General features: G+C 38.8%; 1 protein-coding gene across 1 annotated transcript in view; it reads right to left on the reverse strand.

The window, feature by feature from the left end:
- Positions 1–6,091: 6,091 nt before the first annotated feature.
- Positions 6,092–16,015, reverse strand: part of ankrd27 (ankyrin repeat domain 27 (VPS9 domain)) — a 53,998-nt gene continuing 44,074 nt past the window's right edge. The window contains exons 23-28 of the mRNA XM_033634783.2: positions 12,967–13,086; positions 11,224–11,397; positions 10,647–10,740; positions 10,356–10,434; positions 10,210–10,273; positions 6,092–7,237 (exon numbers count right to left, since the gene is read on the reverse strand). Coding sequence (XP_033490674.1) covers positions 6,596–7,237; positions 10,210–10,273; positions 10,356–10,434; positions 10,647–10,740; positions 11,224–11,397; positions 12,967–13,086 — 1,173 coding nt within the window. The 3' untranslated portion in view covers positions 6,092–6,595. The remainder of the gene's footprint in view (positions 7,238–10,209; positions 10,274–10,355; positions 10,435–10,646; positions 10,741–11,223; positions 11,398–12,966; positions 13,087–16,015) is intronic.

Genomic DNA, 16,015 nt, shown 5'->3' on the forward strand with positions numbered 1-16,015 from the left:
CACATTTGGAGTAACGGTTCCTGCAAACGGTTCCTAGATTGTTAAAAAAAAACAAAAAAAAACGTCACGTGCATTTCCATTAGAGTGCAGCACGGGCCGCATATTTCTGTCCGAACCTGACCGAGCCCGACATTATCTAATTACTAAAGCACTGAGTTTGTGTCACACAGCTGTTATGGCCGTGACCTCCATGTTTGAGACGGGAGCAGGCGGCAGGAGGTCCGAGGCTTCCAGCGAGGGGAGCGGTAGAAACAAACAGCCAATGTGTGTGTGTGTGTTCTGTTCAGGTGTTGTTACGTAAATAACAAGCATGAATGCATGTAAGTATTTTTTACGACATTGCTGTGGTTAATTTGAGGTAATAGTGTTACTGTAGAAATCAAAGAATCACTTTTTATTGTTATATATTCTCAGGGAGATGATACAAGCTCTAAATCTGAAATACACACCACACACAAATGTGTATTTTCATCTAATTGTACTGTGCAGCAGTTAGAATAAAGTTTTTGTATTTGTATGATTGCATTTGTGTTTATTATATACTTGTTTAAGTATAGCAAGTATAATGAATATAATGTAGGAATCAGTAAGGAATCGGAATCGTTAAAATCCTAACGAGTCCCAACCCCACTGTAACAAGATGAGCAGATGTTATTCACTTCACCTGCCAGTGGTTTTAATGTTTTGGCTTATTAGTGTATTGTCCATATGGTGAATATGAAGCTACCATTAGCAGATGGTTAGCTTAACGCAAAGACTGAAAACTTATTTTATTTTTCTATACTTCTAATTATTTATTTATTTTTACATTTCTCTATTTATCTGTACATATTTCTATGCTTCTATCCTGAATTTACATAATAAAGACATACGTTATCAACACGTCAGTCTCTTTACGTTAAATGTTATTGCAGCTTCATCAGTGAAAAAAAACACCATTGATAAAAATATAATAAGTCTCAATGATCAATGGTTTATTATTGGTTATTTGGGTGTGAATTAAATAAGGCACATTCACATCATTTTAACATTCAAACCTGAAAATAAAAACAGTGGTACAAAAATAATTAAGACTTGACTTCTGATTGGGTTTGACATCCTTTCATCATAGATCAGACACTGAAACACAAAGACGCCGCCTTGCTGGAGACTCAGTGAATGTTTCTGTGTTTGTGACGGGCCAAAAAACGGCAGACACATCGACAGAGGGCTGGAAACAAACGGACGGTTAACAGTGAAACACAAAGAGTCAGAGAGGTCAGTTCAAAGTGAACCAGTGAGCTTCATCAGCACTGAAACACACTCAGTAAAATAAGTGGACTATGGGAGGTGAACGTGTGACATTAGTGTGAACGGTAACACTGACGGTGACTGTTCTACAGTACTGCAGCTGCTTCATTATGCTGCATCTGTATTAAATATCTTCTAATGTTAAAGGACCAAACTGGTGGTTTTACATGTTTTATTTCTCTCATTAATACTTTGTTTTACATCACTGCTAACCAACTTCCAAATCATACATTCTGTTGTTTAGACTGATCTTCCTGCAGCCAGTTGTTTTATTTCTTTTTTATAACATTGCAAAAATTTTTATGGAGGACGGAAGTTGCCAAAATCAAAAATAAATAATTACTTAATAAATATATTATGTGACTAAATGTACCAAAATATATTAAAATAAATGTAGGCATTAATTAGTTGATAAAATGTAGCATAAATATACATTTTTATTTGCTTCTTTGTTTATTTACCCTTTTAATAATACCCCTAATTACTTTGCTATTTATTTTTCCAATTTTATGTATTTATTTTTTAGATTTATTTTTTAAATGATTTATTTAATTTGCATTTATTTTTCATTCATTTTAAATGTATGTATTTTTAAATTTAATAATTTATTTATGTATTATTTTCCTTTTGTATTTCCCCCTATTTATATCCCCTAACTAATTTATTTTTGTATTATTTTCCTCATGAATGTTTTTATGCTTTTCTTGAGCATAAATGATGAGGGGGCTGTTATTAATTTGAGAAAGTTCATCATTACTTTAAAATACTAAGTCATTATTTTGACACAAGTAAGTCATCATTTTAAGAAATTTTTACATTATTTCAAGATACCAAGTCATTAATTTGAAGTTTCTCATTAATGTCTGATACTAAGTCATTATTTTTGAGAAAGTTTCTAATTGTTTTATTTTAAGAAACTCTCATGTTTTAAGTTTTGAATTTGAGGAATATTCTCATCGTCTTGAGATACTAAGTCACTAATTTGAGGTTTCTCATTAATTTGCATTCATTTTTTATTCATTTTAAATGTGTGCATTCATTTTTAAATTAAAATTTTTCATTATTTCCCTTTAAATGTTTCCCCAATATATATCCCCTAACTAATTTATTTATGTTAAGTTTTTCATAGATTTCTTTATGCATTTCTTTTTAATTATGCAAATGAGGGCGCTGTCATGGGGTCAACTTTCTATCTCTTGGTTGACATCAGAGTGCACAGATCAACTCTACATACCTTGCTTCCACTCTGATTAAGATTAGATCATTTATTTATCAAGTAATTCAATTATTTAGTTTTGATTTTTGCAGCTTCCATCCTCCGTACTTTCTTGCAGAGACTTGAAACTTGGATGAGATTAAAATTAAAAATCAAAAATAGCCCGTTAAATTATACAAATGCAGAATCTTTGATGATATTGTTCAATATCATTTCATAAAATGGCAAGTGCAAAATCATGTGAAATGATATTAATTAACTGATATGCAATATATTAAGGACATTAAGGAGAGCTGCAACTAAAAAAACATTTTCATTTTCAATTAATCTGCCAGTTATTTTTTATCTTTTAATACATTAATTAAAAACAAAACAATCCTAGGTCTATGTTTTATCATATTTTGTAACCTATGTGTTCTGTGTGCTGCCGGAGTCGACACTACTGTAAAAGAGAATTTTGACCTCAGTAAAGCAAGTTCCTGGTTAATTTAAATAAACAAATGTATATGTGTAAATGGCTCTTGAACTCCATCAAAATGCAGTGATAATATAACTCTCACAAACAATAATAAACTGCGATGGATCATCTATCTGCTGCAAGTTTCAAGTCTATAAAATAAAAAATAAATATAAAACATGCTGGTATGATTTTGAAATTGTTGCCAGTGATGTAAAACATAAGGTTTGCAGTCAACAGGATAAAAACATAAAACCCAGCTGTGTGATCCTTTAAGCTGCTCTATAACTGTGGAGAAAACACAGTCTATCATTCAGGAGGAGCTGAAACTCTCTGAACACACAACACACTGCCATCAACAAGGGTTATTAATAAAATAAAATGATCCTGATAAAAATGTAAGTGATGTTAAACGGGGAAAACAAGCAAACCAACCACACTGTAAATCTATTTTTAACAGCGTCTAGTTATTCAAGTAAAACAACACATTCCTCAGGTGAAGTCTGGTGGTCGGATCAGAGCTACAGTCCAGAGGCTTAAAACAAAACTGAAGACACACATATCATCATACAAACTAATAATAACAGTCAGTTTGCATCCCTTTTTCTTTCTGTGAAGGCTAGAAGAAGAAAGTGCTTCACACTCAGGTGAGATGAGGAAGAGGAGGAGGAGGATGAGGAGGAGGAGGAGACACAGCAGCTGCTGAGGCCGATACAGAAGCCCATTTCGGCCAGTAAGAAAAATACATGATTTAAACTTGTGATGAAAAGATCCTGTAAATCATGATGAGAAACGTCCTTAAAACAGTATCTTAAAATAATGACTTAATATATGGAAACAATGAGAAACTTTATTTTTAGATACTAAAATATTATTTCAACATAAGTCATTCCTTTCACCGCTGACTAGCCTCCAAATACCTTTGTATTTATACCCCTATTTATTTACTTTGCCATTTATTTTTTATTTATTTCAAATGTATGTATTCATTTTTCATTTAATACTTTATTCAATTATTATTTTCCACATTTTTATTCCCAAATTAATTTAATTATGTATTATTTCCTTTATTTTTTTATTTTTTTTTTTTTTTTTGCTTTTCTTGAGCATAAATGATGAGGGGGCTGTAGTAAATTTGAGAAGGTTTCTAAATACTAAGTCGTTAGATTTAAATATTAAGTCATTTTTCTGAGATAAGTTAGTCATTACTTTAAGAAACATTCTCATTATTTTGAAAATGTTTCTCATTTTACCGAGATACTAAGTCATCAATTTGAAGTTTCTCATGAATTTGTGCTACCAAGTCATTATTTTTGAGAAAGTTTCTCATTGTTTTGAGATACCGTGTCATTACAGTTATTGATTTGAGTAAGTTTCTAAAGGTATTTGAGTTACTTTGCCATTATTTTGTGATACTATGTCACTTTTTTTGACAAGTCATTTGTCATTATAATGGAATACGGTATCTTTTTTGGCAGAAATGGGCTTCCATAGTCAGATGACCTCTTCAGACTGGAGAAATTCAACTGGGAGAAAGTCTGTTAACATCACCAACAACGTCTGATCGTTTAAAGTCACAATGAAATGATATTTTGGTAGATTTCAGACGAGACACTAAGCAGGAAATGACCTTTCAACCTAAATGTTCACTTTAATCCCTAATTTGTTATTTATACATTTTTTTTATGTTTCTAGTTGTTTTGGGTAATTTGGGTGCAATTTATCATTTGATGTTTTTTATTGATACTCTGTTCTACTAGTTAACAAACATGCCTGTGAATCAATCAGTTAGTAAAGGAAAAGAAAGGTTTGATATATTAACAGAGGCAGAAATGTGCAAAATGGGTTTTTTCTGTACATCAACTGATCAACAGTTAGTTTAACGATTAAAGATGCGCTGCTCTGCAGGAAGTAAAAGTGATGGCTTTCCAAAATATATAATCTAACAGAAGAAAAAGAAAAAGTTTTGCAGTCACCTGACAATAAGATGCTGTCGTAAGCCCCAAAAAGATTTCAGTGGACCTTAGAACAACTCCCTAAATTTCTCCCAAGCTCTCTCTTGACATTTTATTTTGACAGTTAACTCAGAGCTGTATCACATTTCAACACATCCGCTATGAGACGACGTCACCTTTAAGAGAGTCACGCACCACAGAAACCTACATTTTAACATTTCATTGTGACTTTAAAGGGTCAGTACACCCAAATTACACACACATTTTCTCACTGACCTGCCCCTGCAGACACAGCTGTGTGGGTTCTATGGTTGGTTTTTACTTTGGTGTTTTAAAGGGTTAGTTCGGATTCACCAAAGTCACACAACGACGCAAACAAAATAACCGATCGAGGCATTGGTAGACTAGCAACTCCAGTGTATGGAGAGATAAAACTGAGCTGGGTTTATACTCGCCACAGGGTCTGCGTGCGAAAGCTCCGAAAGCTGACACAGCGCTTGAATGTGCACCTCAGAATTTTTGTGACTAATAATTTCCACTTGGAGGCAGGCAACAGTTATAATGGCAGTACACAAATGCAATGTTTGGCAGCACATTGGTGTTCACTGCTGTTGCCAGGCAGCCTGCTTCTCCGGTAACGTTTTCTGTGAAGACTTGTTGACGTCTTGCTTGTCCACAGAGTACTTCCTTTGTATGCCACCCATTGCAGCAAACAATGTGTGAGCATTAATGCCTCTATACGTGCTCGGGAGGCCTGCGCCAAAGCTTTACTGTTTTTGTCAAAGGAGTCACAAGAAGGTAAAGTGGTAAAATATTCTAAATATGGCGTACACTTAAACTGATTTTTAAGTGGCTAGAATATGTTTTGCGGCTGCCCTTGGCCACAGCAGGAATTTGCCTGTTTCTCCAGACTGTGGTCGTGCTGACCACCATCTACCGTAGGTAATTTCCTGACTATGGATTAGCGCCTCATACAACCCCACTTCGAACCTTTACCTTTAAACCTTAAACCTTTTAAGTCACAGAGACTCCAGTCTGCAGTGTTGCACATACATCACTGCTGAGTCATCTAATAATCACAAAATAAAAGTTGTTTATTTCACCTCTCCTTCTGTCCATATGCACACCTTCCTCTCCTTTGCTCCCCATATTTGCACATTTTATATTTCCTTCTCTCTTTCCTTTTGGTAAGTTGGTTAACTGAAATTTACATGAAGGTATTAAATTCCACGGCTGATATATCTCTACTGCACCAAAGCTGAGCAGCGTCCCAACTCACGTTCAACCCTGACCCCTCAAACCAAACCCATCTGCATGGTCAGATACCACTAGAGATAAGGGAGAAAATACATTGTTCTATAAGTTGGGTGAACCGACCCTTTGACCACTTACAACTTTCTATTACTGCATTGTTTCTGTAGAATTAAAACTGTTGAAAGAACTGTTTTCAGCTGGTAGGAGTCAAAGTCGGCCCCAGAACTGTGACTTTACTGCGCACTTTCTCCGTCGACAGTTTAAATCAGCTTCGTCACAGAGTCATTGTCACATCTGATCTGAAAATGTGTGTTTCCTGTTTTCATTTTTGGTGTTACATCGAGGGAACCAAAAGTCTGTTTTGTGCTCCTCTATAATCTATCTGAACGATTCCTCACCAACATCTCGGTTTCAAGCGCAGCCTCAATGATCCGACTCTGCGCTCCCCTCTGGTGTTTGGTTAGCGTCTCTCTGTTCGCTTCCATCGGTCGGGGCTGTGGGGTGGAGGTCAGTGGGGCAGGTTGGGCTGGAGTCTGCGTCCTTGCTTTCTGACTGCAAAGCCTCTGTGTCAGTGCGAGTCTGATCGTCAGGTAACTCCGGCTCACTGTTCAGAGGGCGGATGTTGTTGGTGTCATGCGGCTCGGTGCCATCATGTGAAGCAGAGGAAGTGGTTGAGGTGTGTGTGGGACTGGGTTCAGACGGATCATCAGCCTGAGTCGGTGCATTAGAGGCAGACGATTGAGAGATCTCACTGCCGGTGCTACACTCATCAGCGGACTGTGTTTCAGTGGTTTCGGCCTTTGAGTCGTCCCTGGACATCTGAACGCCTGCTGTGTTCTCAGTGTGTGTGTCATCTGTCTGATTACCCTCATGTGGAGTGTATTCCGTCGTGTTGGGAGTGTGTGTGGGCACCGGCAGCTCCAGTGTTTGTTCTCCTGAGTCCAGGGTGTGACAGCGACCCAGGGGCCGCTGCTCTCTCAGCCCGGGCCTGACGTCAAAGCTTGCAGAGGGGCTGCTGACCTCCACCGTCTCCCCTCGCCTCATTCTCCTCCTGTCTGGATTCCCCTGGGAACAAAAAACAAGCTCAGACCATAAAGACTGGGATGAAGACGGCTGCAAACACCACAAAAAACAAAGAAAGCAGCAACAAGTCTAAAACAAGTAAAAAATGCTTGTCTTGAGGGTGGTGCCAGTTAAAAGGTCTTATTTTACAACTTTATTGAACTTAGCAGAACAGGAAAGTTTCATGCTGTTATGTAGAGGAAAGGGGTGTGAAAGGGGTGTACAATAATTATTGTTCATAATGACACCGGTATAATTTTCTGATATGATAAAAATATTCATGTTGTGAATGGCAATATTCCAACTTGTTGACGTAATGACAGACTGTTACGCACAGCAACAACAAGCATGGCTGAAAGGGACCTTGCTCTCGGCTCCACAGAGGAGGAGGTAAGTTACAAAAAGGGGAGTTCAGTAATGTGGAATCAATGGCTTCGTTAGACCTAGGTGTCCTGAATATTTTATGAACAGCCCCAAAACTTTTCAGACCCTTTCAGCGACTTGCTGCTCAGAGTAAACTCAGTCAGCTGCTCCTCTGGCAGCAGCATGTTTCTCTCTCCTTCTCTGCTCTCACTGTGCGCACACAAGAATCAGCTCCACAAACTAGAATTACTGTCCTGCAGTTTTATGCTTCGACAAACCGGTCAAGTATCTTTTACAGTTTACATCCATGTCTGTGAAAACATGAATGCTTTGTACATCTTCAACCCGGCAGCACAGAGGATCTATACAATCAGCACAGTTTCGAGGTGGACACCAAAGATGAGAGTCACCAATTCACTGTCTAACAAAATGTCTCCCCTTCTGTTCCTGAGATATGAGGCTGAATAATGTTGGTGACGATTCTCAGACATCCAGGTCATAGTAAACACAAGTGCTACATTACAGGCACCTGGACTTGCTTGAGTTTCTTTAAAGGGAAATTTCTGTTTATTTCAACCTGTCTCCTATCGTCCTAAATTTGTTTCAAGTGACTAGTGACGAAAAATAATAGTTAGCATGTTAGCCGTTAGCCTAGATACAGCCGGGGCGCACAGTAGCGTAGTAAAAAACGTAAGTGAACGGGCAACCTTCAAGTGCAAAGTTAGTCCACTAAACAAGCTTTTTTTCCACAAAGACCGCCTCATATCGTTAGGATAAATGTCAGAGAACATATAGAAAACGACATGTAAACGTGTTGTCTTACCTTACCGGTGTGCTGCCATGTTTGTTTACCATCTAGCTCTGCTTTCCAAAGCGCGGCCGAAATATATCTCGCGAGCTCTAGATAAAGCCCAGCTGGATACTACTCCAGGTGGAGGTGTCTCGTCCTCGGTCACATCCAGACCTTGAAAATAAGGCTGCAACCGGTCCCATTCCTTGCAACAGAGGCATTCCTCTTCTGTGGGCACTGGGGCACAGCATTCACAGGTACACCACCAATCTCCAGAGCTACGCAGCCTTGCAGCAGCCATTCCTCCTCTCTCGTCCTCTACCTGTTGCGCCTCTCTCTCTCTCCTCCTCCGTTCTTCAATTTCAGAAGCTCTTCGTCAGTGTATCCTTCCAGCTGTTGCTGCTTGTTCAGGCACGCTATGAGATCGCTGCTTGTTCTCGTGATATTTCGGCCGCACTTTGGAAAGCAGAGCTAAATGGTAAACAAACATGGCAGCACACCGGTAAGGTAAGACAACACGTTTACATGTCGTTTTCTATATGTTCTCTGACATTTATCCTAATGATATGAGGCGGTCTTTGTGGAAAAAAAGCTTGTTTAGTGGACTAACTTTGACTTGAAGGTTGCCCGTTCACTTACGTTTTAACAGGTCTGATGCTACGGCTGTAACTAGGCTAACGGCTAACATGCTAACTATTATTTTTCGTCACTAGTCACTTGAAACAAATTTAGGACGATAGGAGACAGGTTGAAATAAACCGAAATTTCCCTTTAAGACGTTTCGCCTCTCATCCAAGACACCTCTTTAGTTTATAAGGGACTGGTGGTCAAAGGGTGGGTCAACGACTCACATGTGACCTTAACAACTCTGAAACTCAGGTCACAAGTGACCTCAACGACTCTGTAAGGATTCACACTTACACGGGGTTTAAAGCCTGTGACTCTGCACCAGTCTGTTAGAACTGAAGAAGCCTCCTGAATGAGAGTTGAAACGTCTTCAAGAGACTAAAGCAAGTCCAGTTGCCTACGATACAGCACTTATGATGTTAGATAATGGCCAGAAAAGTGGTTTATGCAGAACATTATGATGTCACAATGTAGTCGACCTTTGACCTTTTGGATATAAAATGTCATCAGTTCATTATTTAATCCTGTCAGACACTGATAAGTCCAAGTGAACATTTGTGCCGAATCTTAAGAAATTCCCTCAAGGTGTTCTTGAGATATTACACTCACAAGAATGAGACAGATGAGGTCACAGTAACCTTGACCTTTGACATTTGACCACCAAAATCTAATACGTTTATCATTAAATCCAAGTGGACATTTGTGCCAAATCTGAAGAAATTTCCTCAAGGTGCTTTTGAGATATTGCTTTCACATGAGCGAGATGGATGCAAGGTCATGGTGACCTTGACCTTTGAGCACCAAAATCTAATCAGTTCGTCCTGAAGTCCAAGTGAATATTTGTGCCAAATTTGAGGAAATTCTTTTTGAGAAATCCTGTCCACAAGAATGGGACGGACTGACGGACAACCTCTGGCCACGGCTATCACTGGCTCAGAGGCATAAAAACGTAATATGCGAGAATGTGCGATAGTCATTATAAGCCTGTTAAAATAAATGCAGGTTAAAATAGGAGAGTGTACAGATCCAGGTGGAAAAAAACAACTCGATCTTTCACATTTTTCTACAAGACAAAGAAGGGTAAGAGGGTACAGGAAAAGTCAGGAATCACTAGAGTCAATCGGATTATTCCTCTGAGGATGATGAGCCCGTTAGCATGGCTAAAAACAGACGGTGAGCATGTGCAGATGTGTACCTGGTTCAGGTTTGCTGAACACCTGGAGGGAGGAGCACAGGATCCTTTCTTCATCTGCTGGATCCTGAATCAAAGAACAGAGTTTACACTATGACTTTAATGTTGTTACGGGTTTGTGTGGGAGCTGAAGCTCATTGAGAGGCTACCTGCTGATGGACTGAGCCAGCTTCTGTTTCCTGCCATTGGCGTGATCCTGCAGCCGCAGACGCTGGACGAACGAATGAGCTTCAGCGACAAGAGGGAAATTAAGTCCTCAGTAATTACTGACAGAGTCTGATCACATGAGTTTTGCTACAAAATTAATGGAGTGACTCTTGAAGACAAAACATCTGATAAGAACAAATGAAATTTCAGCAGGCATTAGTTGTTTTGTTTCAAGCTTTTATCTCTTAGAGGCAGAGTGGACAACATGAATGAATTAATTCTGATATAATTACCCAGAGCTCCTTTGGGTACAGAGAGGAGTTTGATTGGTTCAGCATCAGGAGAAAGTCCAGATGCTTTCTGCAGAGCTCTCAGGATCTCCGTGTTCTGCAGAGGAAAATGTTAAAAATTAGTTTTACTGCTCATATTTTTATTCAGATTTTCATCACTGCCAATTCTTCATTATGAATTGTTTGATTCTGACTCATTTCAGACGAATAAGGAATAGGGAATTACCGCCCTGAGGTTGTGTGCCTCCGCCACCAATCAAGTTTCTCTTACAGTTTACATCCATGTCTGTGGAAACATAGATGCTTCACACAAATCTTCCCCCCAGCAGCGCAAAAGATCTATCTATAAAGATCTTGAAAATGATACTGCAGCTCATTTCCCTGGATTCCATGGCAGGAGTGCGGAAATTATAAAAATAACAAAGTGATAAAATAATCTGACAGCTCATGTCCGCCCTGACACACTTCTTTTGGCCTCTTAAATGCGACAAACTCGTCTAAAGACAGTTCACATTTTACAAATTAGACATAACAGTTTAGTAAAATAAGCTTCAGTGTCCCGTCGTGTGTGTAACGCCACCTTGCCACCCAGTTCATAGGCGCAGTCAAGTGGTGTCCTCTGCCTCTTGTTCCTGACGCCAGGACAGGCTCCACCCCTCAGCAGCATCTCCACCAGCGCCTGGTGTCCACCCCGCACCGCCTCATGGAGGGCCGTGTTCCCCTGAAGGTTCACCACATTCACCAACGCGTTACTCTGCATGGACACACAATACACAACTCATTAAGCTGTTAAAGTGACGAGTACGTTTCTTAAGGGAGAATTTAAGGTATTAAGGTATTTAAGAGTTTATCATCCCATTCCTGTCCAGTGAAAACCATGTATCTCCAAGCTGTGTTGACGATGAATGTTTGTGATAAACTGAAGGATGAAGTGTTCCTATATGTGTTGAGAAAATTCTCCTCCTTCTAGGGCTAAATAAACTCTTTAAAAGCCCTCTTAGATCAGCTGGAAAATGCATATACAGAGATATATGGTGCATTGCTGTAGATTAAACTACCCAACAGTATATAAAGGAGCTAAAATGAGCACAACCTGAAACATCTCCAGCAGTAAAATGACACACACACACACATTCATGCAGCAGGAACATTAATCCAAAAACATCAGATAGAAGGAAAACACTGACAGGGAATATTTTACTGCACTAAACATACTTCCACTTTCAGTACATTTTGGTGATAATAGTTTTACATAAGTAAGGTTTAGGATGTAGGGACTGCTTGCGCAAAACACCCTACGTTTTCTCTTGAAGTATGACACTTAAGCTCAAATGAAATACCTTGCCAGTCACTGATTGGAAAGATCCCGTTGCATAAAACCTCAGAGCAACCCTTATTTGTAAAGAAACCAGAAGAGCGCAGCTTTGGAAAGGTGAGTGATCCAAAACTAGACGGTCACAATCATAAATTTACTTCCAGTTAAATGTATGGCTCAAAATCATTTCCTCATCATTAAGCATGTCCATCTGGTTCTTCTGGTCACAGAACACTCTTCCTGCAAAGCTTTTTTTTTTTAAATCATTTATCTCTATCAACTCAGTCATGATGCAGTTAAGATGTAGTTCTTTTGTCCTTACTTTGACTAATAAGGTTCAACGGTAAACAAACTTTAAAGGGGAAGTTCCGTTTTTTACAACCTGGACCTTATTTCTGGCATTAAATACGGTTGTTTACTCACCCAGGTAAGTTTGGTGTCATTTGGAGTCCTTCAGAAGATATTTAGATCCACGAGAGCCACGTACATCCATATAGTTGGAGTGATCGGGGCAGCGACAATGAGGCTCTAAATAACACATTATCTGCCGCGAAACTCGTTCATTTCACCAATATGTTTTTATGAAACGCTAGAGTTGCTTGTCATCATCATCCGGGTCATTTATACTGACCTAATGACACCAAACTTATCTGGGTGAGTAGACAACCGTATTTAATGCCAGAAATAAGGTCCAGGTTGTAAAAAATGGAACTTCCCCTTTAAGCAATTCTTTTAGTACAAGACCAAGATAATGAGAAATACTTAAATCGTTAAGTGCACATTTTAAGGAAACCTCGAGGAGAAGACTTAAGAGTGTTTTGTGCAACCAGTTTTATTATGAAGGAAACCTTAACTGGGACTCTGAGGAAAAACCTAAGGTGTTTTGTACAACCAGCCCAGACTGCACTTCACAGAGTGGTGTCAGAGCTTTTACTGAATTAAAGGATCTGAATACGTCCAACATGTTAAATCAGGTGGTGAATGTGTGAAAGTGGCGTCAGTGTTTACCTGTAACAAGGTGGTGACTGTCTCCAGGTTTCCACAGAGACAGGCCTGTATCAGAGGTGTGTTGCCATAGTGATCCTTCTTGTTCAGTTTGGCGTTGCACTCAAGCAGAAACCTCATCACCTAAAACACACGGAGGACACGAACACACTTCACTTCACATGCTGATTATTTTATAATAAAGTGGCATATTTGTTTTATGCTTCAGTCAAAACATTTCAGTCAGACTGTCGGTATGACTCATAACAACCATTACGTTTCATTTCTCTGAGTAAATTATAAATAATATACTGTAAAAATCTTTCTTGTTTCATTTAAGGCTGGTGTTATCCTATAATCTCATGACCCAAACCAACATGATAGTCCGTCTCTTAAGACTTTTTGACTTCCTGTCAGTGGCTCTCAGTCCCAAGCCCGTCGGTTCCTACTGAAGACGTAAATCTTCAAAAACACAAATCTATAGTTTCATCAGTAATTACCTAAAACAGCTGCCTACTGTAGTTTTTATCTAACAGGAGGAAACAGTGATTTGTTGGGGACTATTTTCAGTGGCGGATTAATCCACATTTGTTGCTTTAGTGCAGTGGTTTTCAAACTTTTTGTGTCGGGGCCAAAATCTCAAGGCACTCCTGTATTTATATCCGTGCACAACAGCCCCTATACCATGTGTTATTACTCTTATCACAACATAAATGTTTGTTTTTATTTACGAATATCAAATAACAATTGACAACCAATCATTACTCGTGAAATATTTACTAACAAAACGACTCAAGAGTTAATTTTAAACTTTTTAAAATGACACCAAAGCACCAATAAGTTATATAATTAAACAGAAAATCATGTAAGACAATGTGATATGTCACACACTTATAATTTCATCACCCGAACGGTGACAGATGGGTTCCCTGTGATTTTTAAAAAAATTAAATTAAATTAAATATTTTGCAGTAGCGTTTACCCTTTTTATTAGGAAATGGGTGCACACAACATACTGAAACAGTCAGTTAAAATTCATTCATAACTTTTTCCACAAACCCAGTTGAATGATGCAAAAATAATGTGTGGTGACCACAAAATCCCACAGCACACCTGGATTGGCACTACGGCCAATGCTGTTTTCTCAAAATGAGTTTTTTGTCATACTCCAAGTCGAGCATCTCAGCCTCTGTAGCTGTGGTGTACTATGTACACCAAACTCTCCAGTTATACACCTAGCTATATTCTGAAGATATTTACATAGGGATTTGTTAATAAATCATTCCTACCCTGATTTAAGTGACATTTTATTCCCAAAAATATGGCGAAAATCGATTTTTAAGGCTACGGACAGTATATTATATTATACTATAGTATATTTTTATTTTCTAGGTAATGAAAGCAGATATCCTTAAATCCCTCTGTAATTTTTTTTCATCTCATATGTAAACAAAATGAAAAAAGAATTTTTGCACCTGGCTTTATCAGATGTTCAGATTTATCTTCCTAAAATATATGCACATTAGCGCATATCTAATGAGATAATGCCCCTTTAAATCTTTTTTTCTGCAGTGCTGCCTTTTTGCCACAGGGTGGCACCCGTGAGCCTTGTTAAAGCCTGAAGCAGAGTTCCTGACTGTAGAGATAAATCATGTTGCTGTTGACCCACTTCTTATTAACAAGCCACTGTAAAAAAAAATTATTTTCATCACTAGCATGACACAAGAGGTTAACACAGCACTGTCACCTCTATCAGGGAACCTGCTGCCTCAGAAAGCACTGTTTCTGAATTCTTATTAACATTCTGTATTACGTTTTAGAAAAACAAAACAGAGGTAATTATTAACAACTTCTTTAATAATTAATCTCCTTTAAAAAAGTGAGACAACATGAACGAATACTGTGAGAAGTTCATGTCTTATAATGACTAAGAAAGTGTTGATGACTTTTTTTTTTTGCTAATAATTTCTCCACACACACAATGAAACACACACATGATGATGTATACAGTGGTGGAAAAAAGTTTTCGGACACCCCATGCATTTGTGAAATATTGCATTAAGAATCACTCTTAGTCTTCAAGTGCACTTTCTTTTAGTACAGTCACAGCCAAAATACTAAATAAATCCTAAAAAAGCCATTAAAAACTTAAAATTGATTGGTTTCATAAAAATACATAAGAAATTTTGAGCATTGGGTCATTTTGGTACCAGTGATGAAGGTCGTTCTTTTTATTAAAAGACACAATTTTTGTTGCCAAGCTTCGTGTCTACATAAAACCAGCACATTTGAAAGTTCTTCAGACACAAAAATGGCTAAAACAAGGAACCTAACGCAGGAAACACGCCTGAAGATAAAGATTCTCAGCCAGGAAGGGTACAGCTGCCGCCAGATAGCCAGGAAGTGCAGATGCAGTCCTTCAGCAGTTGGATACACTCTGCAGAAATACAGACGAACCAACAGCTTGGAAGACAAACCAAGATCTGGGCGTCCAAGGGTTTCTTCAGCAAGAAATGACCGCATCCTGATCCGCATGTGCAGGCAAAACCACCGAATGACATCACAGGAGCTTCAGCAGCAGTGGTCAAACCAAACTGGTGTCCAGTGTTCCACCCGCACTGTACGTGGCCAACTTTTAGATCATGGTTTAAGGTCCTACAAGGCTATCAAGAAGCCCCTGATCAATGAGAGACAGAGGTTAGCCTGGTGTCGTTGGGCCCAGGCACACAAGAACTGGACAGCCAGGAATTGGAAGAAGATTTTGTGGTCAGATGAGTCCAGTTTCCAGCTTTATCTTCCTCCTACTAATGTGAGGGTACGCAGAAGGCCAGGCGAAGCATTATCTCCAGCATGTACAGTACCTGCTGTCAAGCATGGTGGAGGCAGTATCATGGTTTGGGGATGCATGAGTGCTGCTGGTGTTGGTCATCTCACTGTCTGTGATGGCACATTGAATTCTACCAAGTATTGTACCATTCTCGAAACCCACATGCTCCCTTCTGCGCGTGCACTGTTCCGTCGAGGTAAAAACTGGATGTTTCAACAAGATAATGTCCCTTGCCACACATCCAAG

The sequence above is a fragment of the Epinephelus lanceolatus genome, chromosome 5, assembly GCF_041903045.1.
Source record: "Epinephelus lanceolatus isolate andai-2023 chromosome 5, ASM4190304v1, whole genome shotgun sequence".
NCBI lineage: Eukaryota > Metazoa > Chordata > Actinopteri > Perciformes > Serranidae > Epinephelus > Epinephelus lanceolatus.